General features: G+C 42.5%; 1 protein-coding gene across 1 annotated transcript in view; it reads left to right on the forward strand.

The window, feature by feature from the left end:
- Nucleotides 1-24,579, forward strand: part of COL4A6 (collagen type IV alpha 6 chain) — a 137,561-nt gene that overhangs the window by 105,900 nt on the left and 7,082 nt on the right. The window contains exons 19-40 of the mRNA XM_074882272.1: nucleotides 485-634; nucleotides 2,975-3,079; nucleotides 3,981-4,141; nucleotides 5,101-5,280; nucleotides 5,875-6,058; nucleotides 11,157-11,228; nucleotides 11,631-11,738; nucleotides 12,852-13,073; nucleotides 13,315-13,476; nucleotides 15,466-15,636; nucleotides 16,321-16,464; nucleotides 16,745-16,870; nucleotides 17,184-17,365; nucleotides 17,634-17,697; nucleotides 18,230-18,304; nucleotides 18,709-18,816; nucleotides 19,987-20,094; nucleotides 20,507-20,578; nucleotides 21,850-21,975; nucleotides 22,334-22,450; nucleotides 23,314-23,475; nucleotides 24,446-24,544. Of these exons, the coding sequence (XP_074738373.1) occupies nucleotides 485-634; nucleotides 2,975-3,079; nucleotides 3,981-4,141; nucleotides 5,101-5,280; nucleotides 5,875-6,058; nucleotides 11,157-11,228; nucleotides 11,631-11,738; nucleotides 12,852-13,073; nucleotides 13,315-13,476; nucleotides 15,466-15,636; nucleotides 16,321-16,464; nucleotides 16,745-16,870; nucleotides 17,184-17,365; nucleotides 17,634-17,697; nucleotides 18,230-18,304; nucleotides 18,709-18,816; nucleotides 19,987-20,094; nucleotides 20,507-20,578; nucleotides 21,850-21,975; nucleotides 22,334-22,450; nucleotides 23,314-23,475; nucleotides 24,446-24,544 (2,898 nt within the window). The remainder of the gene's footprint in view (nucleotides 1-484; nucleotides 635-2,974; nucleotides 3,080-3,980; nucleotides 4,142-5,100; nucleotides 5,281-5,874; nucleotides 6,059-11,156; nucleotides 11,229-11,630; nucleotides 11,739-12,851; nucleotides 13,074-13,314; nucleotides 13,477-15,465; nucleotides 15,637-16,320; nucleotides 16,465-16,744; nucleotides 16,871-17,183; nucleotides 17,366-17,633; nucleotides 17,698-18,229; nucleotides 18,305-18,708; nucleotides 18,817-19,986; nucleotides 20,095-20,506; nucleotides 20,579-21,849; nucleotides 21,976-22,333; nucleotides 22,451-23,313; nucleotides 23,476-24,445; nucleotides 24,545-24,579) is intronic.

Below are 24,579 nucleotides of genomic sequence, written 5' to 3' on the forward strand. Positions count from 1 at the left end.
TCTTGAATTTTTTTTTCAATGACTTTTCCTATTTGCAATAGAGAGCTAACAGATTGGCAAGATAAACCCACTGTAGATGGAACCCATTTGTCCCATCAAAGATCTCACTTGAAAGTTTCTGTTTCACTTGAATGTCATCTGTGAAGTCCTGGCCTGCAATGATCTAGAGACTAGGAACTACTAAGGAAATTATCTCACTCAAAGGAAATCAGAAAATAAATAAACCTCAGTCTTACATAGTTAATTGTCTAACTGATCAATGGGACTTAAATGCAGCCCTGTGAAGTTTTTTGGATGACCAAAGGAGTGTGTAAATGGTATACAGTTGGTGCCTCCAATTAGTAAGTTTTCCTTTGTGTACAATTATAAATTGTTCTGTGCTAACATGGTTGCAGTTCAGTGCACTACAGTAGTTTTCATAACATTAAAAATTCTAGGATGTGTTTGCTGCTGGAGAGCTGCTGACTGTGTCGTTGTTGTCTAGATGGAATGGGCCCTGGAGGGTCTCCAGGTATTCCAGGTGTGAAGGGTGAAGTGGGAGAACCCGGAAGAGCAACGATTGGATTACCAGGCACTCCCGGCAGAGAGGGTTTCCCAGGTCTGCCAGGAGCACCAGGATTGCCTGGTGCACCACGTACGTATATTTTTAATATCTATTTTTATATTGGATTCAGAGTGAAACAAGACAAATAATCATTTATTCCTGTTCCAGTGAGGATTATTCATCTGTAAATCCTAAATGTTTGGTTGACACCTCGTTGTGATTGTAACTCACAACCTTAAATGTATATATCAGCAGCCACCCCTCTGAAGTAAGAAAATACAGCTAATTATTGGTAGAGCAGAGCCTGAGAGACTGAAGCTCAAGGTTGTGTAGACACAATTTATGACACAAAGGGCTGAAGTTCTAAGCTAGTCTCCTACTGGCTTAGATAAAGACTAGACCATGACTTTATGAGCACGTGGGATAAATGTCTAGTCTTGCGAGCAAGTATTTTGGGTACCAGGAGTCAGATAGGATGCTTGAAGAGACAGTTTTCAGACCTAAGGAAATGGGATTTTATTTTTACATGTTCATTTGTATGGATGCCCTGATTGAATTAATTATGCATTGTTTTGTTTTCCTCAGAAACTGAGTGTTATATGAAAAGGGTTGATTTTACACAAACCTTGTGTTTTACCATTCTGCTGTAAACCGAGTTCAAACAACCTGTTTTGAGAGCCAGCATTCCAAAACAGGGCACACTCCAGTGATGGAGCCAGTGAGCATGGTCTGATGAAGTGATTTTCTGGGGAGAAGAAATAAGTGCTCTCTTCTCAATAACTGGTCACTGGTCATATCCAGCTCATTTTTCTGCAGAGTCTCTAAAGCTCTTGTAGCTGTTTTTAGCTGATGGTTGCAGTTTGTTTCCATGGAACATCAGATGGGTGCTGGTCAGCACTCCGTCTTACTGTTGTCACCGAGGGGAAGGGTTTTCAGACACAGTAGTTTTAGATTATGTTAGATCACTTTGCACTGCTGTTTCTGTCAGCTCATGTTTCATTCTATTCAGCATATAAAGAAATGTGGAAAATAATCCTGCAGTTACACCATGAGGGACAGGGAAAGTCCCCTTAACCTTTTTGCCATTTAGTCTCTTTCCTGAGAAAAGTCTCTTTCTGCACTTTGGCCACAACAACCCCCAGCAGCACTACAGGCTTGGGGAGGAGTGGCTGGAGAGCTGCCAGTGAGAGAGGGACCTGGGGGTGTTGATTGCCAGCCGGCTGAACAGGAGCCAGCAGTGTGCCCAGGTGGCCAAGGCGGCCAATGGCATCCTGGCTTGTATCAGAAATAGTGTGGCCAGCAGGGACAGGGAAGTGATCTTGCCCCTATACTCAGCACTGGTGAGGCCGCACCTCGATTACTGTGTTCAGTTTTGGGCCCCTCACTCCAAAAAGGACATTGAATTACTCGAGCGTGTCCAGAGAGGGGCAACGAAGCTGGTGAAGGGTCTGGAGCACATGTCATACGAGGAGCAACTGAGGGAACTGGGGTTGTTTAGTCTGGAGAAGAGGAGGCTGAGGGGAGACCTCATCGCCCTCTACAGCTACCTGAAAGGAGGGTACAGAGAGCTGGGGATGAGTCTCTTTAACCAAGTAACAAGCGACAGGACAAGAGGGAATGGCCTCAAGTTGCACCAGGGAAGGTTCAGGCTGGATATTAGGAAGCATTTCTTTACAGAACGGGTTGTTGGGCGTTGGAATGGGCTGCCCAGGGAGGTGGTGGAGTCCCCATCCCTGGAGGTGTTTAAGAGTCAGGTAGACATAGCTCTTAGGGTTATGGTATAATTGAGAATGGTCACAGTTAATGGTTGGACTGGATGATCTTCAAGGTCTTTTCCAACCTAGATGTTTCTGTGATTCTGAGTTGCAGCAACTTAATGAGAAGTTGAGGAGCTCTGCAGAAGGCAGGTAGCCCTGGGGATGACTCTACCATGCCAGCAGCAGTAGAGGCACTGCTCATATATGATAGCTTCTGTGCCAATAAAAAGGGCAATAGCCAGTCAGCACAATCACCAATATGTTGGCTTGTCCCTTCAACTTCTATCCATATGAGTCTCATCTTCTCCCTGAGCTGTAAAGGCACATCTGCCATGAACTAAGTCATCTGTCCTTCTTTGTCCAACCTCTTCACAGTTTGGTTAGTTCTTTGGCCAGCTGTTAAGTATTCGAAAAAGTGTAATGGTAGAGCAGTAGAGGAGTGAAACTCTGTTGCATCCACATTGTGAGAGCTTTTACTTTTCTGTATGAGAAGCTAGAAGCAAACATGGCAGAGGTCTGCAGCCTCTGATACCAACCAAGTTCCATCTCCTTGTGTAACTTCCACAGTTGCTGTTTGATCTGGTGCCATTTCTGCATAACTGACATTGTAAGTAATTAATGACTCGGAAATCTAGCTTTCTCATGGTTTTTCTTGCCTTCTTTCCACATATAGGCCCTTCATTCCCTCCAGACACAATCCTGGATGGAAGGACTGGGGCCCCAGGGGAGCCTGGACAAAGAGGGCTGCCAGGAGCTTTGGGTCCAAAGGGGTACAAAGGTAATTGACTCTTGTTTTGAGAGAGCCTCTCAGCAGTCACTGGGCCTCAGAAAGATATTTACATGTGGTTAATACCCTAAGGGATGAGGTGCAAGTGTCTTCATGACAAATCACAGGAAGTTAAAACGGATTAAAGGAGCCAACAGCCTTTACAATTTAGAAAGTTGTGCCCAGCACTGCCAGCAAAATCCTATTTCCTACTTCCTACTCTGCTCAGGCAAATGAACAGATAAACATCTCATACTCAGGAAATTAGCTAAGTAAGTTATGCTTTAAAGCCATAGGACATAATGAGATGTAAAAATAAAATCTTATTCACTGCTTTTTGCAATATAGGCTGGAAATGACAGAAAAGCTTAATTTTATTCTCCTCTGTGCTAAAAATGATGAGAATTTGGGTCTTAGTGTGCAACAGAATCAGCAGCAAAAGCCATGATGATGCAGACCTCACTGTGCTTTGTGATTGTTTGGATCCATGGCCAGTTACGATTCAGGGAAATACAAAGATATCATTGTAACCTACTGTGAGTGGGAGTATAGATTTGCTTTCTCTGACATATAACTATCTCTTTAAGAAAAACAAGACTCCTGTCCTAAAACTCTCCTAAAACCATCTGTATAGGAGAGTCTAAACCTTTGGGAGGAGGTCAAGAAGTGCTGAGGTTCATGCTGCACATTATCATTTGGTGGTGAGCACTGCATAGAAATTAACCTGGACAAAACCTGAGCTCCACTTGCTTGGCACTCACATCACCTGAGCAGAGTAGGCACAAAATCAAATGAAATCATGTGAGAATGGCTTTGTCCTAATTGAATCGAATACTGCTTTTGGAGCTCTTGCAACTGAAAAGGATCTTCATCCAAATGAAACTGAGTTTGGAGTGTTGACTGTATTTTCCAGGAGAGGCAGGTGATTGTGCTTGTGATGGAGGAATTACAAGAGCTGGTCTAAAAGGCATCTCAGGTCTACCAGGTCCGTCGGGAAGCCCTGGTGTGCCTGGTATTAAGGGCATTGGTGGAGACCCAGGCACTGTGGGTGCACCAGGACTGCGAGGCCCTCCGGTAAGGCAGGAAGAGTTTATATTGGTTGTCGTGAATTAAAGGAGAAAAAGTGCCCACGTGCAATTGCTGGTGTTGAATGTAGTGAAAGCAGAACATTTTTTTGCATAATTTCTTCTACTTGTTTGGTTTTAAAAAAACCCAAACAAACAGAAACTGTGAAAAAAAGCTGAAAGTAGAGAAATTATCACCTATAAAAAAAGAGAAGAAATGGTTCTTAAGTTCTGAGTTTAGCAGTCAAGAGGAAAACAGTAACCATTATTCATCCCAGGACTTCTTGGCTGTAGGCATACATGGATTAGACCCAGTGCTCTTCCTAAGTGAGGGCTGGCAGGGGAAATAAATATATATCTGCATGGAGAGAAGACCTGAAAAATCAAATGGTGAGATCTTTCCACGTCATTGCTCATAGCTATAAAAACTGTGTGCCATAGATGCATACTCCTTCTCAACTGCTGTATGCTAAATACATTAGTAAGAGTTGAGCTGTGTTTTTTATGAAACAGTAACCATAACAAACAGGATTTTCCAAAAGTGCTGAACATTGCTCATTGGCAGTATTTACTTTTGAAAATTGTAGTCCATAAGGATACCAGTCTTTTGGCTTCTATCGGTGTCACTAAATGCAGCACACTAAGTAACAGGGAAGAAGATTCAGTACTTGGGCCCTGTTATATCATGAGTAATGTAATGTTCCCTGATGCCATCCAAGATTGCTGTCACTCTAGTGCTATATACGAGGGTTTGGCTTGCCACTGTAAAGCTGTAGTGACTTGATTGAAAAATTTGGAAATTATCAAACCTTCTCTTTTTTTTTTTTAGCGTAATGCATACAGTAGGAAACCCTTTGGAGATTCTTTCTAGCTCCAGTCATTGTGTCCTGTCCTCATATGACATTTTTAGGAACCAAAGCCTTTTCTCTGCATGTTCATTTTCCTGGTTTTTTATCTTTTGGTCTGTAGGCTTCATCTGGTCAGCAAGGTCTTCCAGGCCTTAAGGGAGAAAAAGGGGACTCGTCCTATGCAACAGGCAGAGGCGCTCGTGGGGACCGTGGTGCGACAGCACCCAGAGGACCTTCAGGCATCCCAGGAACCCCTGGCAGGGATGGCCTGCCAGGCCTGCCAGGCCCGCCAGGCCCACCAGTAAGTTCAGGTTAATTTAGCAGCAGTGCTTCAGAATTGGAATAAGGAGCAGAGACAATAGAAAGGCCTGGCTTGCTAGTCCTGATTAGCCCTGTGGTAAGTCTCAAAATACAGAAGAAGCTCGCAGTCCCTGAGCACAAGTTTGTCTTGGTCATGATTAATAATTGGCACTCATTATGCCTTTGGCTACTCAGTCAAAATATAAACTTCCAATAGTGGGGTAGATTCTAATGCTGGTTTATGTTGTGTCCTGAAAGGTAAAAGACACTGTAGGCATAATTATGAGTCAAATCTTGGATCAGAAAAATCACACCAGAATCTTTTTAATTAGAAAGAAAATAAATGTCTTTCAGAATATGTAATATTTACATTTTGGTAAATGCAACATAAAATACTATTTTTAATAGTCACTGAGTTTTCCTGCATTTTGAAATAGTGATGGATAATTTACAGTGGTTTCCATGTACCTTCCCAGGCACATGTGAACCTTCCACAGAACCGACCAAACTCTTATGCATTTGTTAAAATGATAGCGGTGTATGTTTTTTCTACATCTCTTTGATTTTCAGCTGTAATTGTCTTTGCTGTGCACAGGGTGATGGTGGGCTAGGTTTCCCAGGTGAAAAAGGACTGCCAGGATTACCTGGCTCCAAGGGCCATCGTGGAGAAACTGGTTCTCCTGGCGTTGGATATCCAGGTCCTAGTGGAGTTCGTGGGCTGCCAGGTGACCCAGGAACGGATGGGTTTCCAGGACAAGCAGGTCTTCCAGGCCCTCCAGGTAGGTGTTGCTGGGTCTGCTCTTATTTTGAAAAGGTGCAAAGCTGCTACAAGGCAAATGGCACTCAACTTTCTGCTGTGCTTGTAGCCAGGCCAGAAGATTGCATTAGATTAAAGATTGCTCTTTAAATTAATTGAAACTGATTTGTGGGCTCAACAGAGCTCACATAGCAGTCACAGCTTTCTCAAATCCTTATGCTCAGGAGGACACAGATAATAGGCAACAAATACTCAAATAGTACTCAAATACTAAGAGTGGTGGATGGAGCTACTCACTGACTGTTGCTGCAGAACCATTTTACACCAAAGGTAGTTAGGAAGATTGATAAAATGAGGTTTTGAAAAGCACAGCCTACTTCATTGTCAAGGTAAAAATAGTAAATCACACTGGTATCTGAGACTTCTGAATCAGTTTTCGGAACTATTACTATTATTGAAAGAAGGGGAGCTCCAGATTTTTTTAAAAGAAGAAACTTCAGTACATTGTATGTATGAACAGACATTGGTGAATATGACATTGTCATGTCAGTCAGGTAGGGAGTTTAGTTATGACTGGTGCAACCAGCTCTGGGCTGTTTGGTTCCTGAGGTACTACAGTTTGGCTTGGTTGGTATGTCATTATATGTACCTAAAGCATACCATAATGGCAAGTGATAAAGTCAGCAAATATGGGTTTGATAATGTTTCATGTATGATGTTTTATGTTCATTCTCAAAGTGAGTTACATGGAAAGTCATAGGTCCAAACATTTATGGAAAATGTTTTCATAACAAAATGACTGCAGAGAGCTAGTCCCAGTGTCTTGATTCCATGTCAGCCATTTAAATATAATTTAAGATAGGCAGTGTTTTTCTTTGCTGCTGATGATATTCAGTGTATTTAACGTTCTGTGTATACTTAGGCTTCTAGGTTTTTAATTCTGTCGGTATCAATAATGCAGAATCAATAATATATTGGCAGGCATAATGATGTTGCATAGGTTTCTGGACTGATAAACTGATGTTCTGAGTTCAAAAACCTTGGCCGAAGGACCACTGCAGTATGGGGAGTTGGCGAAGGAATCTTAAACCCAGAGGGAAGTGAGAGCTAGGCCAGAGTAGCGCTGGGAAGGCTGCACAGACACGCCGGATGGCATGTTACCTCACATCAGTGTCATGCTGGGTTGTTGTTATGGGGTGAGGAGACAGATAGCATTAATGTCTCCCTGGAACAGTCTGCATAAGCTTTTTTTCCAATTCAAGTCACATGCTAAATGGTAAAAGCTTTACTAATTCATAGCTATTGAATGCTTACATCTTTGTTTGGTAAATTGACTCTTACAAAATCCACTAAATTAAAATTGCATTGTAAGATAAGTAAAAGTAAAATGCTCTGTGCATGATGTGAACTCTAGATATTCTGTGGAGCACATCAGAAGCCAGCTTATTATGAATGCTACATCAAAGCTTTGCTAACAATGAATGGCCCTTTGTAGAAGAGTATCTATAGTCAAAATATGTGGGAAAGTGTGAACAAGTCATTAGCCAGTTCAGTTTGCACCTCCATAGAGATGTGTAAGAAAACTTGTGAATGCATCGTTCCCTCCGTACTAGGAAATAATTTGCATACATTGAAAGACCCTTTGATGTAGTAAGTTTCATCTAATATTAAAGAAATGTGTGTGGGTGGAAGAAATAATCGTTTCTTATACTGCCCAGACTGAACGGCCTTATCATGAGAATGAGGAAAGACATTTAAAAAGAGACTACAACCTACTGAAGTTACCACGTCAAAGACACCACTGAGGAATTTTGCTCAAGTTCATGCCACACGCAGTAAAACAGGGTGAAACAGTCTTGCTCTGGAAAAGTCTCAGTATTTTATAAAAAAGCTAGACTTGAGGTATTATGAGATTACTCAAAAATGTTGGAATTGCCTATATTTTGCTTTTATGCCTGACATGATGGTTTCATAATTGTTTAATTTCTTTGATACTGGGATATTGTTGTGTAAACTGTGATAATGTAGGGTATTAAGTAGCTGGGCAACGCTGTTTTGCTTATATAATTTTTACTCTAAGCCTTGCTTATATAGTTTTGCAAAACACAAGGAAGCAGTCCCATTTGCTTTTTAGTTATCCTCACATGAAATATCCATTGTTCAAGTATTCTACTGCTGCCTAATGTAAAATAAAGCATATGCAATTGTATGGAGTTGTTTTTAGAAAACTCACATAAGACAGTCCTTAAAGCTATGTGATGTGAATGCAACAGTATTAACTAAATTTCCCTTTCCATGCCAGTTGCTGCCCTGAATGCTTGCTTTTTGTAAAGTGTCATTTATTGTACTGTGTCTGAGGAAGAAATGTCTCAGAGATGATGTACCTCAACTTTTTATTTGATAAAGCATCCAGCATCAGGCTCACATAGGATTGCAGAAGACCAGAACTGGAATTTTTATTTTGCGTCCCTACCATTTAACTTTTACTTTATCAAAAGAATGCCTGTCAAAGTGTACCCAAGTGCAGGCAGCAATGTGTGTGTTACATCTTGCAACCATGGTATTTGGTGCCCTTATCCCTTCAAAGCATAAATTGGATATTTTAGTTTTGAACCTCTATTCTTGAAGCTAGTGCTGACTGTAAAGGTGAATTGCTGTCACAGATTAAAATAGAGCATTCTTTGGCTTTGTGTAAGAATGGAAGTGTTATTGCAACTCTGTGTAGATATGTTATATGAGTATAGTCATTTTTAAATTAATTTTGCTACCAGCGAATGCCTTACATCAAGATAAAAGTAATGAATTGAGAACTGACCTTTGGTTCTCTCACATCAAAGTAGAAGACGTCCTGATGTTTCCTTCAAAATTTGCATAGCATCTCAATATGTGGGTAGATTAGACACCCTGGGGGTTGTGTTCCCTCTTGTTCCCTGCTACATCCCACTTTCCACATAAGCCTTGCTTGTTTCCTTATACTTGAGCTGATACCTGTTAGCAGCCCCTGACTAGCTAGAATTTGAGATTAGGATTGTTCTTTCTTCTCACAAGTCTGAATATCAATATTATATTAATCAGTCACACAAGTCAGAATAATGAAATCATGAAAATTAGGGTTGAGGGTGGAATGAAAGGGGGTAGAAATAGGAGGTCAAACCAGAATCACTCTTGGTCATTTCACACCATGAGAGAGGGATGCTCAAATCTGCCTACCCTGACTGGGTTTGGGGCTGCACCCTAAACTGAAAGCTTAACTTCCCGTCTCTGGTTGGGTGTAGGCATCAAAGTCAGAAGATATTCACACAGCCTTTTGTGAACTTAGTTGGAATCTATTGAGAAGAACCGAAGAAGAATGTCATTGAACCAGTTCTTAGCACTGTTTCAACCAAAAAATTTGTAGGGATCTTTACAGTCTTTGCACCAGAAAAGACATGTTGGATTACTTTATGAGCTTTTGTCCTGGCCTATGTCATTTTGAGACCCCTATTCCCACTGTCAGTGTTGGAAGCAAAGAGTCATATTTATTATCCATACAGAAGTCCACTGATTCGATTGGATTTATCCAGGAAATACTTTGACTCGGGGTCTTTTGTTAATAAAATTGTTAGTCATCTGAAAATGTTAATCTTTTTGGAAAAAAAGCATTTGACTCGTGTTGCTGTGCTGGAAGAAATACTTCCAGTGTTGCCTGATTTAAACCAGATTACCTCCTCAGGACTGAAAGCAGTCACAATTTGGAGTGCTCTTGAGTGGCTGATGAATAAATTTGGCTTGTCAGTCTGGGAGTGGAGCTTGAATAGAAGGATCCTGCAAAGAGAGTTGTAAGGCGATGAGAAACAATGTATCTGTGATACCTGATTATCTCATCCTTAATTGGCCTTGTAGTTGATGCCAGATTTGAATTATCAAACGTTGGGCAACGGTGCAGTTAGGCAGCTGAATCTCTGTGCATATAAAAATGTTCAGAGTAATGAAAAAAAACACCTCTTTTCCCCAAATTAGCTTTAGTAGTCATCTTTTGTATGTAATCTCTCTGACTAAATAGCTTTTAAAGTCCTTCAGATTTTCATTTTTAGAAAGTATATCTATGATAGTTTAAGGCTAAGCCAGCTGTTACAGCGTAGGAGCTAATTCTGTAGTTCTAGCACAAACTCCTCTTAAAATAACTGGAAGCATTTCTGGAGTTGGAAAGCCTTGAATCAGTTTTTGTGATAATCATTTCTGTGACTATGTGAATGTGACTTCAAATTGTCAGTGACATACAAGGAGGAACGTTGGAAGTGTTTGAGATCTTTCAGGTAAATCCAATGTGCTAGCAACTCTGATAATGCCGCATAAATTTCATTCCACTGAAGAGGAATTGCTAGTACAAACAGAGCCTTTTTTTGAGAGGTGGAAGTCAGTCAAAGAGCTTTGCATTGCTGACTCTTGTTTGCTGCTAATTAACTTTTAAGCCATCTGGTTCTTTCTTAGTCTGACAGACTGTAGAAGAAGCAGTTGGAGAGTAAGACTGAAATAAAAAATCCTTGCTATTCCACCCTCCATGCATGCATCTCTCTGGCCTGAACTCTCAGGTGATAGGTATTTTTAAACACCTCTCAATATTCCCTAGATATGTATTTTATCTTGCATGTGCACATTTATTTTAGAATTTCACACTATAGTGTACTGTTTATATATAGCTTAGAAACATCCTCAATTTTCAAAAGTTAGGAGCACCTGCAGTTCCCAGTGACTTTGAAAGCGCTCAGCCTGGACCTTACGCTCTCTGAGACACAGACTGCCTTTACAGTGCCTGTTCCACAGCCCCTGCTATAGGGAGGACACTTGCTGAGTAGAAGCTGTGGATATCATGCTACAAGTAGCGCACAGCAGTAGTCGCTACCTTTTACTGTTCTTGCAGTAAGTCAGTAGTAAGGATGAGATTAGACAATCGCCAGGCTCCAAATGCCTTTTCTTTTCCTTAACGTCACATATTTGAGATGTCAGCAGTTTGATGTGCGTAAGTTCGCTTACAGCCACTTATGATATGTACCGTAAAAACCATCTGGATACTAAATGTTCATCTTCTGACTGTCTCTCTGAAACGGGTTGTTTGCAAACTTAGTGTTTCTTTGTTTTAGGTATCACCTTGCCCTGCATAGTTCCTGGAGCATATGGGTCCCCAGGGACTCCCGGCTTTCCAGGACTGCCAGGTAGGGAAACAAGCTGACTACCAAGAAGCACTTCTTCCTCAAGGAAGATAATACTTGTTAATTAATCTCCTCTGAGTGATAGTTATTCCTGAGAGTTAACTGGCAGAACAGTGTTCCTTTTTTTTTTTTATTTTCAAAGAGACTAGGCTTAAATCCCATGGAGGATTAGAATGACTGCACCATTTTTTCCCTTTCAAGTAGCCTCTGAACGCAAACCCTCTCCTTCTGTGTTTATGTAGCTGTTGAAACAGCCATAGCTTTAAGACTTTATTTAGCTTAAATTGTGTATCCAGCGTTTTCAGCCCTAGCTTTGCAGAAAAGACCCGATCCTGGTTTTTCGTGCTGTGTTTTTGTCTTCCACTATTCATTCATTAATATTTATTAATATATTTTTACCCTTAGGTTCCAAAGGCAGCAAAGGCTTTCCTGGCATTCCAGGCCAACCTGGATTACATGGGTCAAAAGGACAGCCAGGGTCTCCAGGAATAATAGGCTTGCAAGGGGAACCTGGTAAGAGGGAAGTTACTGGAGTTCTTTTTTGTTGTCTAATGAACATGTATAATATTTTAACAAAAGAGTTGTCCAACCTAGGCCACTTTTTTGCCTGGTACATTCATAATGCTCCACTGAGAGCTCCATTGTGCTCCTTCCAAATGCAATCTCTGCAAGCAAATGGTTGCAGCTTGGAAGAAAACAAAAGAAATGTTCAAGATACTTGTTGCCTGCCTATGATATTATATCACTGCTGGAAGAAAAAGAGGACAACCAACACAATTTGTTTCTCCAGAGACTGTCGTCATGTGCTTTGTTACAGTTTCGGGTAACTACAAGTTTAGGGTAAAACTTGTTTTAAGCCATGTGGTACTCTGGTAAAGGCACACTGTACACAGTGTTTGGACCCATTTTAGCTGTGGGAATTTCTGATGGTTGTGTAAATAAAGAGCAAGAAGCAGGGGGGGTGAGGGAAGATTCCTAAAGCTAGATTGCTGTGTACACATCAGGTCTCTCTGGATACATTAAGGGGGGATGTCATCTTTATGGGGTTACTGATTTCATGACATATCTCCTGAGCAGTGTGACACATCCACATAACAGTGCACTTTAGTGTATACTAGGTACAGGGAGAGTACTTTCCAGTCCTTCTCGTACCAAGGCTGCCAGTGTCTTCTGCCCCACAGTGCCAGAAGTTGTCTGACATAGAGGACAAAGTAAGAAAGGTGTGATGAATATAACATCTTTGCAGCTTTTGTGGTTGATGGTGGTAGTGAGATACTGCCCGTCTGTGGCCAGAAATGGCCATCTTCCTCCTTTTTTTGTCCTTTTTGCCTAATCTGCCATCTAGTGAAACCAAGGTTGTAAAGCTGCCACTAGCTGCAGCTCCCAGATACTCCTGAAGTATTATTTTCTTTTTAAAAAAATGAAGGATATTTTACCTGTTTTAAATAGTTTCATCACTTTCTGTCACCAATTATTGTTTCTGATTCAGTACTGAAATATTCTGCAACTTTGCAAACAACTTTTTCTTGCATGGAAATTTTTAAAATGTAGATTTTGTTAGAGATGCTAATGGAAGCAGTTATTCTGTACTTCTGCTGAGTGATATTTGCTGTTTTTCTCTTTAAGGCTTCCCTGGGCCTCGAGGAGAGCAAGGGTCACAAGGACTTCCAGGGCTGGATGGAACAGATGGTTTGCCTGGGAAAATGGGTGCTTCAGGCTTAGCTGGAGCAAAAGGAGCTCCTGGAGATGTATTTGGTGCTGAGAGTGGAGCCCTGGGAGAGCATGGCCGACCTGGACTCCCAGGTGATAAAGGGCTTACAGGTGATCTTGGATTTCCAGGACCAAAAGGTAAGCACTGATACTGCTTTTATCTGGGAACATCAAACTGTTCTCTTTAAAAAATCTTTCCTCTTTCCAGTCTCTTTAACATACTGTGTTAGCAGTCCTCTAAGCTGCTCAGAGGTGGTGATTTGCTGGTTTTCTCTTAGAAGCTAATGCAACTCAAAGGCTTTTATTAAAGCTCACTTTTTAATTAAAGGTGTGAATTTCGTTTTATTTGTTCTGTAACCTCCCACTTCTCTGTTCCCAGGGTTAGACGGAAGACCAGGCCTCCTAGGTATTAAAGGCGAACAGGGTAGTCCAGGATATTCGGGTGTCCCTGGATTGCGGGGACCTCCTGGTCCTGGAGGTCCTTTTGGCATTAAGGGAAAACCAGGACCCTTGGGGTCAGTTGGCCTTGTAGGAGCACCAGGTACGTAATGTCTTCTAATGAAGACAAGTAGCTAAGCTGAATGCTGCAATGTTGAGGAAGTGTGGGAGAGATCTGGCATTTGCTAGGAGTGAGCTCCTACCTCTGATCAGGCGTAACAGAGTGCAGAATTTGAGCCTTTTGCCTCTGACTGCTGAATGACTCCTGCCTAGGAATGGTGCCCCAAGGCTGTAAGAAGTACAGCAGAAAGATAGGAGAAAGCATCTTAAATGTCTTGATATTTTTAACATCTCTGCTCTTACATGCTGGCTGTATCATTGACTAATCTTCATTTCCCCTTTTCATGACAGTTTCTAATGTATGAGGTTGCTTGAAATGTGACTTCGACAGATTGAAAAATTGTTGGCTTTCTTAGAACAGGCACTTAAGTCTTCTCTGTCTTTCTCTTCACTGGGACAGAAGAGAAATTTATTTCCCTTCACTTTAAGGGGAAAAAAACCCCACTGCTTGAGTACAGCAATATCTCTCAAGCTGCACCAACTGAATTGTTTCATGATAACCGTATATGCAAGACTTGAGAACCAAGCAAAGAGGGATCTGGGAATTAGTAGTTAACGCTCTGTGACCTAACTTGTCTCCTGATGTGCACAATGACAGTGCTGGAGCGCAGTGACAACGAATGAATGAAAACAGTAATGTCATTTGAGATTAAAATTTTTATTTATTTTGACATTAACATTGCTTTTGCCTCTCTACTGTTTTACATTTTTGGACTGTATGCAATATATGACTTTCCTTCAACTGTTTTTAAAAACCTCCCATTGCTAGGATGATAAGCTCCAAATGATTTAAGTTTTTTGCAGCTGTAGTCTCTCTGAATCATTAATTTCTTTTGTACCCTTGTTCTTTCTGTTCACATATTTTGTCTGTTTTTTCCTTCACCATGTTTCTATTCCATTTATCATCAACTCTCCATTTCTGATGTCACACTGTTTGGTTATGGGTTCTTCACATAGGCTGTCAAGGTGAGAAAATGCAGTGTAGCATAAAAGCACATGGACTAACAACCTAGCTTTTAATGCTACAAGAATTGCATTGACCATAGGTGATACCCCTTATTATTGCTAATCAAACCAGAAGGCAAAGAGCCATTGTAGTGAGAATGCTCAGACAGTAACAAAGCCTAAAGCCTACAAGGAAGTCCTTAATACATACAGATTTTAAGGGTGTGTGTTTTCTTTGTCTTCTTAAATAAAGCAGCCATTTCATCTGCTTTAAAGAATAGTGGGTTGTAGCTTAAAATGTTTAAGCCTTGAGTGTAACAAAGCTCGTATATTAGGTGCTGCTGCTGCAAATGCCATTTTTCAGAAGCCACCTGATTTTTCCTTCTCTTCCTCCTTTTGGATCTGAGCATTCTGTTTTCAATGGTTTGAGCCTTTGTTTAAAATTGTAAACCATTACAAAGCTTCAGCTCAAAACATTCTGAAGCATTTAGAGGCAAAACAGTGCATAAGATGTTGGTTTTCTGACAGCACAATCAGAAACTTGTTTCCTTAGCGAGCAATTTGCTCTTGAGAAGTAACACTATAACTACCAAGGTGGAAAAGAAACTTGTAAAAACAAGCCTCTCCAATTGATCTCTGGTTCACCCAGAGGATGGGGTAGGTAGCAGAAGCTGGCATTAACGATGCTGCCCATTCTGGTTTGGCTGCCTTGATGATAAAGGTAAGGCTGGTGCACTATAGTTTAGTGTCTGGTAAAGGAGACAAAACTGGATACATCATAAGGGGTTTCACTCTTGCCAGTTGTGTAGTGATGTAGGCAGTAACCCTCTTCATAGGTATTTTATTATTAGATGACTAATGCTTTTGCAATTCTAAGCTTTATGCCTTCTAGTAGGCTGCATGTGCCATAAGGTCCATTTGTCATATTAAAAACAATGCTGTGTTTAATGAGTTTGGGAAGCTGTCCACAAACTGTCCTAGTGTTTGTGTGACATAATCTATTGAGTTCTTTCTTGTATTGATTCAGGACTTCCTGGAGTCAAAGGCTTGACTGGGGATGTAGGTCCACAAGGCCCTGCTGGCATGAAAGGCTTCCCAGGTCTTGATGGTGCTCCAGGTTCTCCTGGGGAAAGAGGATTCTTAGGACCACCTGGGCCTTTTGGTCAAGATGGACGTCCGGGTTTCTCTGGGCCAAAAGGTATGTGTTTCACTAGGGTAATAGTCTGAGATTACTGTGCCCACAAAAAAAATAACCTTGTTAATACTGATTTTAGGCCCAACTTGTCAGAAAAGAATGAATTCCCAACTAATGTTGGCATGCATTTGTTTTGCTGCTGGGTTACAAATCACAGATTATGGATTTAATTATCAAATCATGGTCATAGGGAGATCTGTCTTAAAGGGCATGGGCCCTTATGAACAAAGGATCATGTAAATCAAGATAGACAAGAAAGTTGAAGAAATGAGGAACAGTGAATGAAATTTATAGAAATGAGAGAATGAAGCACAAACCAAATGGGAAGTAAAAATTTACAATATGTATGGTCATTAAGCACCAATACAATAGTTGGTTACTTGGAGAATTTGGTGTTACTTTGGGCAGAGAGCAATAGAGCTATGTAACTGCATGTTGCTCTCTTGGAAATTGATTGGGGTTTGCTCTCCAGTGGAAGCAGGACCAGGCATTCAAAGGTGAACTGAAGAGTGCTGTTTGAAAGTATCATGAGTGGAGGGGCCATGCTGTGCTTGCGCCATGAAGTTTTACTGCCCGGATTTGGGTGATTGGCCAGACCCATGCCACCTATACCTGCCAGCTAGGTGGGTATTTAGTGTACCAGAAGAGACTAATTTTCCCTTTCTATTCCTCAACTTTTCTATACAGGCGAGAAAGGGTCTTCTGGCCTGCTTGGTTTCCCTGGCATGCCAGGCCTGCCTGGTGTCCCTGGGGTGAGTGGGTTTAAAGGAACTCCTGGCACAGCTGGAGGAAAAGGGAGCCCTGGAGTTGTGGGACTCCAAGGTCAAAAAGGTGAGAAATGGCTGAAAGGCTTTTGCTGACTGTGCAGCAGAGGGACTTAGGAGGCCCTTGTGAGATGTCTGCATATTTAATCTCTTCTTCTAAATACTGTGTTCTTTTCTTCTTTGTGAAATACTTTGGCCTGGTTACCAAAGATGCTGAGCACTTACTGATGAATTTACACCAGGAGACATGGAAGTTCTGTTTTTGCCTGCTAGCTTCTAGTGGCAGTGCTTATACCCTTTCTTTGTTCAATTATTTTGCAAGATTTCCTGACTTCTTATTTCTTCAGGTGACAGAGGTGATGTAGGTCCACCTGGTCTTCCTGTTCTTGGGCCTCCAGAACAGGCACTGCAATTCAAAGGAGACAAAGGAGATCCTGGATTAGCTGGACTTGGAGGATTCCCTGGACCTAGAGGTATTTCACAACGTTGTAGTTAGTTGCCAGTATCAGTTGTTCAGTAACTCTGCTTATTCTCAGTGGAGTATGGTCTGTCTTTTTGACAGCACCTGCACTATTACTATTTTCTGATCCGCCATTCACATTCTAGCAAGATTTGCATAAGGCAATTCTGAATTTTGAGAAAACAGTTTTCCTTTGAAGTTCCTTTGAAGAACTAATGCCATTGTTTCTTCCTCTTTAAGGGGAGCTTTGGGTACCAGGTCAATTGGCCCAAATGAGCTGAATGTCTGTATTATGAAATGAAATTACGCTCTGTTGTATAACCCAGGTGATAAAGGAATCACAGGAAGCCGTGGACAGCCTGGTCTCCCTGGTCCAATTGGGTCAGCAAGCAAAGAGAGAGGTCTTCATGGTGACCCAGGCTTTCCTGGTCCACCTGGACAGCCTGGGCTGCCAGGACAGAAGGGTACACATGGTATCGTAGGATTTCCAGGAATGCCAGGAGAGAGGGTAAATACCTTCTTAAGTATCTTCACCTTCTCTAAGTGCTCTTAGGAAAATCCTGTGTTCTAACTGGTACTTCTGTAGCAAAGCAGCAGAAGCTTGCAGGCTTTTTCCTAACAAAACTTCCGGATTGTTTTTGTTTGGCTCATACTGTTGAATGACACTTTGGATAGTATTTCTTCCTACATCTTTGCAGTCTGTTACCCTGTATGACCCAAACTTGGAACAGCAAGAATAAAAAGCAAAGGCTGATTTTGTTGGGGGTTTTTTTCAGGGTTCAGATGGTATCGTAGGAACACTTGGATTCCCAGGACCTATTGGCCTCCCTGGTCCAAAGGGTAAGAAATCTTTCATGGTGTACATGGTCTGTCAGTACATACAGTCCTAATATTCATGATGAAAATGAATGAATAGTGTTCTAGAAGTGTCTGTTGCTCTCCAGTGACTGGCTCCAAAGTACATATCCCCTTGTAAGGGGCTTCATTCAGATGAGACCAGTCCCAAGTCAAATGCCTAAATACTTCACGGTCATTTGAAAGTTTGGCCACAGCACTGTGTGAAGCATGTTGAACAGTATGAGGGGGCACCCTTCTCTCTTATCTCCTTGTGTCAAAAGTATAAAGGACAGAATGTTGTGGAATTACCCATAAATGTTTGTTTATCATGCATTTTCATGAGTGAATTTGTATCCATTGCTGTTTATAAGCATTTTCAAACTCAGGTACATCGCTTATTATAGGCTTTGTTTGCTCCATGGATTTGAAATACAAGCAAAGTTTATTTTCATAAACAAGGCAATTGAGCACCCCTGAAAACTGCTCTCCACAGTCAATTAGGGAATGGCCTCCTCACTTTGTCTTTCTTTTCCAGGAGACCAGGGAGAGTCTGTTGGCGTTCCTGGCATTGCTGGAGCAAAAGGAGAGCGAGGGGACCCGGGGTTCCCAGGTAAAGTAGCCCTGATTGCTGACTTCAAGAATGCAGAATTCTAGAGATTAAACAAGATAGCCAATTTGGGTATTTTTGTAATTATGAATTTAAATACTTTAGTCCTCTCCTGGAAGTGAGATTTGAGGAGTCTGGAATCCAGGTGAGGCACAAATCTGGATGGTAATGAACTTGTCCACAAACAGCCAAATTCTAATGCTGGGTCCCACTTCACTACTTGAGGAGGAACTTGTGAACTTGCACTGATATTTGGCATCCAGGGAGTCCAGTCCAGGGCCCAGACTAAGGCCGTGGCTAAGCAGACACAAGTGCTGCAGCCTCAGCATAACGTGCTTGTCATTCTCTTCATGCCTTTCTCCAGTTTGATTTGTGCTCTAGCATGCTGTCTGTTTTTATCCTTTCAGGAGAGAGAGGGAGAGAAGGACTCAAGGGCGAACCAGGCTACCCAGGAAACACTGGGGTGAATGGACTCAAAGGTGGCCCAGGAGATCTTGGCCAAGAAGGACCAGCAGGTACTGGACTAGGCATTTAAGTTCTGCAGTTCATGGTGTAAGTGTGGAACAACCTTGCCTTGTTGTTTCCTTGGCCCTGGTTGGCCTCTCTCAGCTGAGGCTTAAACAAGAAGGTTGACAAGAAGATGGGAATTTTAGAATCATAGAACGGTTTGGGTTGGAAGGGACCTTAAAGATCATCTAGTTCCACCCCCCTGCCATGGGCAGGGACACCTTCCACTAGACCAGGTTGCTCAGAGCCCTGTCCAACCTGGCCTTGAACACTGCCAGGGAGGGGGCAGCCACAACTTCTCTGGGAAACCTGTTCTAGTGTCACAGTGAAGAATTTATTCCTTGTATCTAATCTGAATCTACCCTCTTTCAGTTTAAAACCATCACCCTTAGTCCTATCCCTACACTCCCTGATCAAGAGTCCCTCCCCACCTTTTCTGTAGCCCCTTTAAGCACTGGAAGGCCGCTGTAACATCTCCCTGGAGCCTTCTCTTCTCCAGGCTGAACAACCCCAACTCTCTCAGCCTGTCCTCACAGGGGAGGTGCTCCAGCCCCCTGATTATCTTCGTGGCCTCCTCTGTGACCAATTCTGTGGCTCAACCATGTGGTGAATTCTGCACAACGGAAACATAAAGGAATTCCTTTAAAAAATAGGGAAGACCTCAGATGCAAGCAGTAGCAGCTTCTTTGCAGCTGCTCATAGGCAAGGCTGCTCTAAAATCTTCTGTTGCAACACTTGTGTCCACTCCCTCTCTAGAGCCAAGCCTACCCAGAAGGATGGCTACAAGTGTCTTTGGGTAGTGGTGTAACTAGCAGGTAGATTCTTAAGTTGTTATCAAGGTTAAAGATGGGAGAACAGTGAAAGTTGTTACTGGAATGTGTTATTTGAAAAACAATTTAATTAGTTATTCAGTATGTGAACTGTTCCAATGTGTCACTCGGTGGGTGATGAAGAATGTCATTGCTATGATTAAAAAAAAAAAGCTATCAAATAAATAGCTTGATGAGTGCTATGCTAGTAGTGGTAGTGAGGAGAGATTTGGATCTGGTTTTGCTTTAGCTAAATAGTTTAGCCACCCATGTTATGAGTTAAATGCAGGAACAGAATCTGTAAGATGGAGCTGTGAGCTGTTCCATCCTGGATGTGTAGTACAGGAACATTTTTCTGCTTGTTTTTAGGAATCCCTGGAAGTGCTGGGCTGAGGGGAATCCCTGGGCCACCAGGACCTCCAGGACAGCCAGGATCTGTGGGGTTCCCTGGAGCCCGTGGAACAGCAGGACCTAAAGGTATATCTGGAGCCTGCACATGGTGGGAGAAATTGGGTCAGAGAACCAGTGTTTTGGCCAAGTATATCACAGCAGGCAGGCAGAAATCTTATGTGTGGGCCAGCTGTGCGTGGGAAATCAGCTTATTTCTTGGCAATGTTAGTGCAGGCACCAGCTGCTAGAAATGAGCAGAGAAGTGGTCAGAAAGGGAGAGGCTCTCCCTTGATTTGGATCACTGATTGGGTATTCACTGAGGGTAAAACCGGTGAGAGCAGTAGGAAGAGTTTCCATGAAGGAAGACTTTACATACTGTCTTCCTCTGTTTGTCAGGTTTCTCATACATGTTGTAGTCTCCATGAAACACCTTATGCATTTCCACCTAACTAGATTATTTGCTTATTTCCTCACTTATGTGTTCCCAATGTCCCCTCAGGGTTTCACGGATTTCCGGGTTTAAATGGTCTGAATGGCTTGCCAGGGACAAAAGGATCTCCTGGAACACCAGGTAAAGCAAATGTGTAGTAGAAATGTCATAGTTGGGGAAATGCATACACTGATCCATCAGGAAAGCAGTGTTTCCCACAAAATTCCTCTATTTCACCCAGTTCTGGATTTAAGTATAACCTGAAGAAAAAACCTCAGGATATTGAATGTGCGTGAACAAATTCTTATTTAATGCCAGTAAGATTAGGGTGCAGCCTGTGGAGTGAAGAGGCTTTTCTGGTGATGGTTGTCCTTGAATTCGTGAAGGACTGTGTCACTGCTGGAAAGTCGGTGGAATGAAATTATAAAACTCTTCCATTTCTAATAGATGTTTGATTTTAGCAGGGCAGCATCAAATGCTTGCTTTGAGTGAGGCTTAGCAATGGCATGTTTCCTTCCTGCTTTCCATAGCCCTCCATTATCTGGAGCTCAAGAAAGACATCAGTAAAATCAAAAGCTGATTTCTTTGATTAGATTCTGGATTCTGCTTTTGGGAATCTTCTGCTGGATTTGTTCATGTTTTTAACCGTATGAAATAGAATGTGGTTCTGTTTTGCAAGCAGTGTTTTACTAAATGTAGAGAGGTGGAGAAAGACTTTTCCAAAGAGACTTGTTTAGTTACAGTCATCTTGTAAAGCAGCACTTAAAATTTGTGGCAGACATTTTATGCATGAAAATGGACAGTCTTGAGGTGTACAACTCAAACGATACCTGTGTTTTCTTTGTTTAAGACGTTCTCTATTGGAAGGTAATGACTTACAGCATATAGATCCTCCACAATTTTCCTGAGAGAGCTGTTTAGTATTTACTCTTACCAGAGTGACATGCTGAACATCTCCCTGCAGCTCTTCCTGGGAGCCTCTGTCCTGCACCACTTGTGCCTCAGTGTGTCTTCTGCAGTAGTCTGTGGAAACTGATCTCTCCATGTTGGAACATGAAGCCCACTAAATTATTTAAAGACCAGAAGCTTGAGTCTATGTTGCATCCTCTTGAGAGACACAGCATACAGGCTGTCAGGCAAATCCTGTCACAGGAGTGCTATGTTCACATCCTTGTGCAAGAGCTTCTGGGAAGACCAGAATAGTCATATGCTTCTCTCTCAGCATCTCAAATTCACTCTGCACAACCAGAGTAGCACATGAGACCGCAAATCTCTTTCTGTTCCTCTACTGAAAACAGCAGAGAGAGTAGTAAATGGCTGATTTTTTATTACAACTCAGTTTGTGTAATAATTTAACTGCCATTAAGCAGTTTGAGTAGGCTCTCTTATCTTTGTTAACCATGTTTAATTAGGTCTGAGTGAAGCTGGACTGAAAGGCCCTGCAGGTCTCCCAGGTCCGAAGGGTGAAGAAGGTTCTCCGGGCTTGGGTAGAGGATCTCTAGGATTCCCTGGACCAAAAGGCTCATCAGGAGACATGGGTAAATACTGATGTTCTGGAAGCTCAGCAGGATGTATTGCAGCACAGGTTAACAGGTTGCGTGGTCAGCACAATTACCAAAGAGAACTCGTGAAGCCACAGAGGTGGTTGGGAGTTTGACAGGTAAATGCTAGATGTGTGATGTGGCTATATGTTTGAGAAATAGTTGGTTACATAGTTCTCACAGTGTCTGTACCTCTCATGAACAGCAGAATATAGTCATTTTTTTCCCTGAAGTAGTGAGATATCTCTCTGTTCTCCTCCGTATAAACACTACTTGGCCACTACTTCTGTCCATGTCTGTGAAGGTCACTGAAGAGCTTTGGGTACACTCTCTCACTTTGTGTTTCTTATTCTAGGTCCCCCTGGTCCTGTGGGACTGCCTGGATTGCCAGGAACACCTGGAGCTTCTCTTCCTTCTGATACACGTGGAAGACCTGGGGATGCTGGCCATCCAGGAACTGATGGGAGTTCAGGTATGAAGAGAGACCTTTTAAGGAGAGTGGACTAGCTAAGGGGATTTCTGTTTCTTTATGTGCTTCCTTTGAAGAGCTCTGAGGGGAAATGTCTTGGATGAGTACTGTTACTTTAATAACCTGGGTTTTAGATCAGGGATCAAGAATGAGAAGATCTGTTTTCAGTTCCTGCTATTGAATCCTGATTTGATTTAGCCTGTTATTAAAGTTCTCTAGTCTATATTCATTTCACCTATTGTGGTACTGAAGACAGACTTGGGCACTAAGGTAGGTACTTAAGTCCAGTGTAGTATGTCTAAATTGGGATACCAGCTCCATTTTGGACTGTGGTTTCCACAGCTGTAATCATAGGCTCTGTGTAAAATTTAGAAGTATCCTGTCTGAGCTGGGAGGCAGCAAAACTTCACTGATACTTAGAGGTACATAAGAAGCACTTGCTGTAGGGTTGACAGCAAGAATAGTTTGAAAGATTTGTCATGATGCCATTGGTACCCATTCAATACTTCACAGCCTTGTTGGAGAGGCTGAGGCTCTAGGCCTTTCCCTGGCCAAGGATTTGATGCCACTGCTCTCATTCTCTTAGGGAATGTCTGAGTGAGCGACCTAGCAACCAGGTGGGGCAAGGACTATACTCAGGCCCAGAATTTGAAGCTAAATTATTGTGGTTAAAAGGATTAAAAAGTCTGTGAGAATTTAGTGTATATAAGCAGGTGGGGTCTGTTTTTTTTCCTTTGGGAGGAGGACACCCATGGAATTACAGACACCCAACCAATGACTGTTCTCTAGAAAGACACACTGGAGGTAGCCCCAGCATTTACTTTGCCCAAGGAGCAGATCGTGCCAATTACCCCTCTTGTCTCTAGGTCTTCCAGGTCCTCCAGGACAACGGGGGCCCCCTGGCCCAGCTTCCGACCAGGGTGACACAGGCAGTCCTGGTTTCCCTGGTGCTCTTGGCTTGAGAGGCATTAAGGGTGACGTGGGACCCACTGGTCCAATTGGACTCCCTGGAGCATCTGGATTAAAAGGTAATCTTGCCTTGAAAGGGTTTGGGTGTGGGTTGGCAGCTCTCACCTTGACAGCATGAATGGCTATTGTGTGGTTAGTGTGACTGCTTTGAAATGAATCCTCATTCAGGTGTAAGCACAGCCGAGTTTGTTGTCTAAGTCTTCCCTTTTGACCCGTGCAGGTTTTACCTACTGACTCCAAAAGCAGCAAAGTGAGGCCAGCTCACAGTGCTCTTCAGTGTGTCCCTAATGATTTTTTTGCTCTTCTCTTTTTTTTCTGAGTAGATGATGTCCACATGCAGTGGTGCTGTGCATGTTGAATACAGTTTACAGTTACCCACTTGCGTACGCTGTCTAGGCAAAGACTGGAGATGCTGTTTCATCCCACCTGTCACCTATGCTCAGAGGCATGGTGTGGTGGTGGCTTTAGGTGTCTACAAGAGACTGAGAGGATTGTAGGAGTTAAGAGATCTTGTTCTGGGCTAAGGCAGGGAGCATGTTGCTCTCTCTTTGGTCTCTGCCAAAGGAGACTAGAGGACAGCCGCAAACAAGAACTCTAATAGCAAGGTTACAAAGAAACCACACAGCTCAAAGGCCAGGCAAGGATGGAGAACCACTGCCAGGTGAAGAATTGTATGCTGTCTTTGCAGGCTGGCAGATCCCCATCCATCTGTGCTATGCATAGAGATAGATTCCAAATAGAAAAGATGTGTACTCCCCAAACACTTTCCTTGGGTTACCCAAGGAAGGGGAAGAATACTTTCAATAAAGTATAATTATGTAGCGATGGAAATTCTTGTCTTGAGGCTCTGCAGCCATTCTGGACGTCAAAATGGGCACAGAGTTCCTTAAGGGTCATGGTCCCCTCCATCTCAGAGGTGAAATGCTGTTGCCGTTGCTGCCATCAGTGTGTTTCTCAGTGCCCCAGCTGCAGGGCAGAATCAGGACCCTGTGCTTAGCCCCTGAGGTCTTTAGCTGTGTGTCTTTGCAGGTATAAGAGGTGAGCCTGGCCTTATGGGGATGCCAGGTAAAGACGGGCCTCCGGGGGATCCTGGTTACCCTGGGCTGAAAGGTGAAATGGGCCGTCGAGGTGAGTGCTGGCAGATTTGAAAAGCTGTTCTTTAT

Source organism: Strix uralensis, chromosome 13 (assembly GCF_047716275.1).
Source record: "Strix uralensis isolate ZFMK-TIS-50842 chromosome 13, bStrUra1, whole genome shotgun sequence".
NCBI classification, from domain to species: domain Eukaryota; kingdom Metazoa; phylum Chordata; class Aves; order Strigiformes; family Strigidae; genus Strix; species Strix uralensis.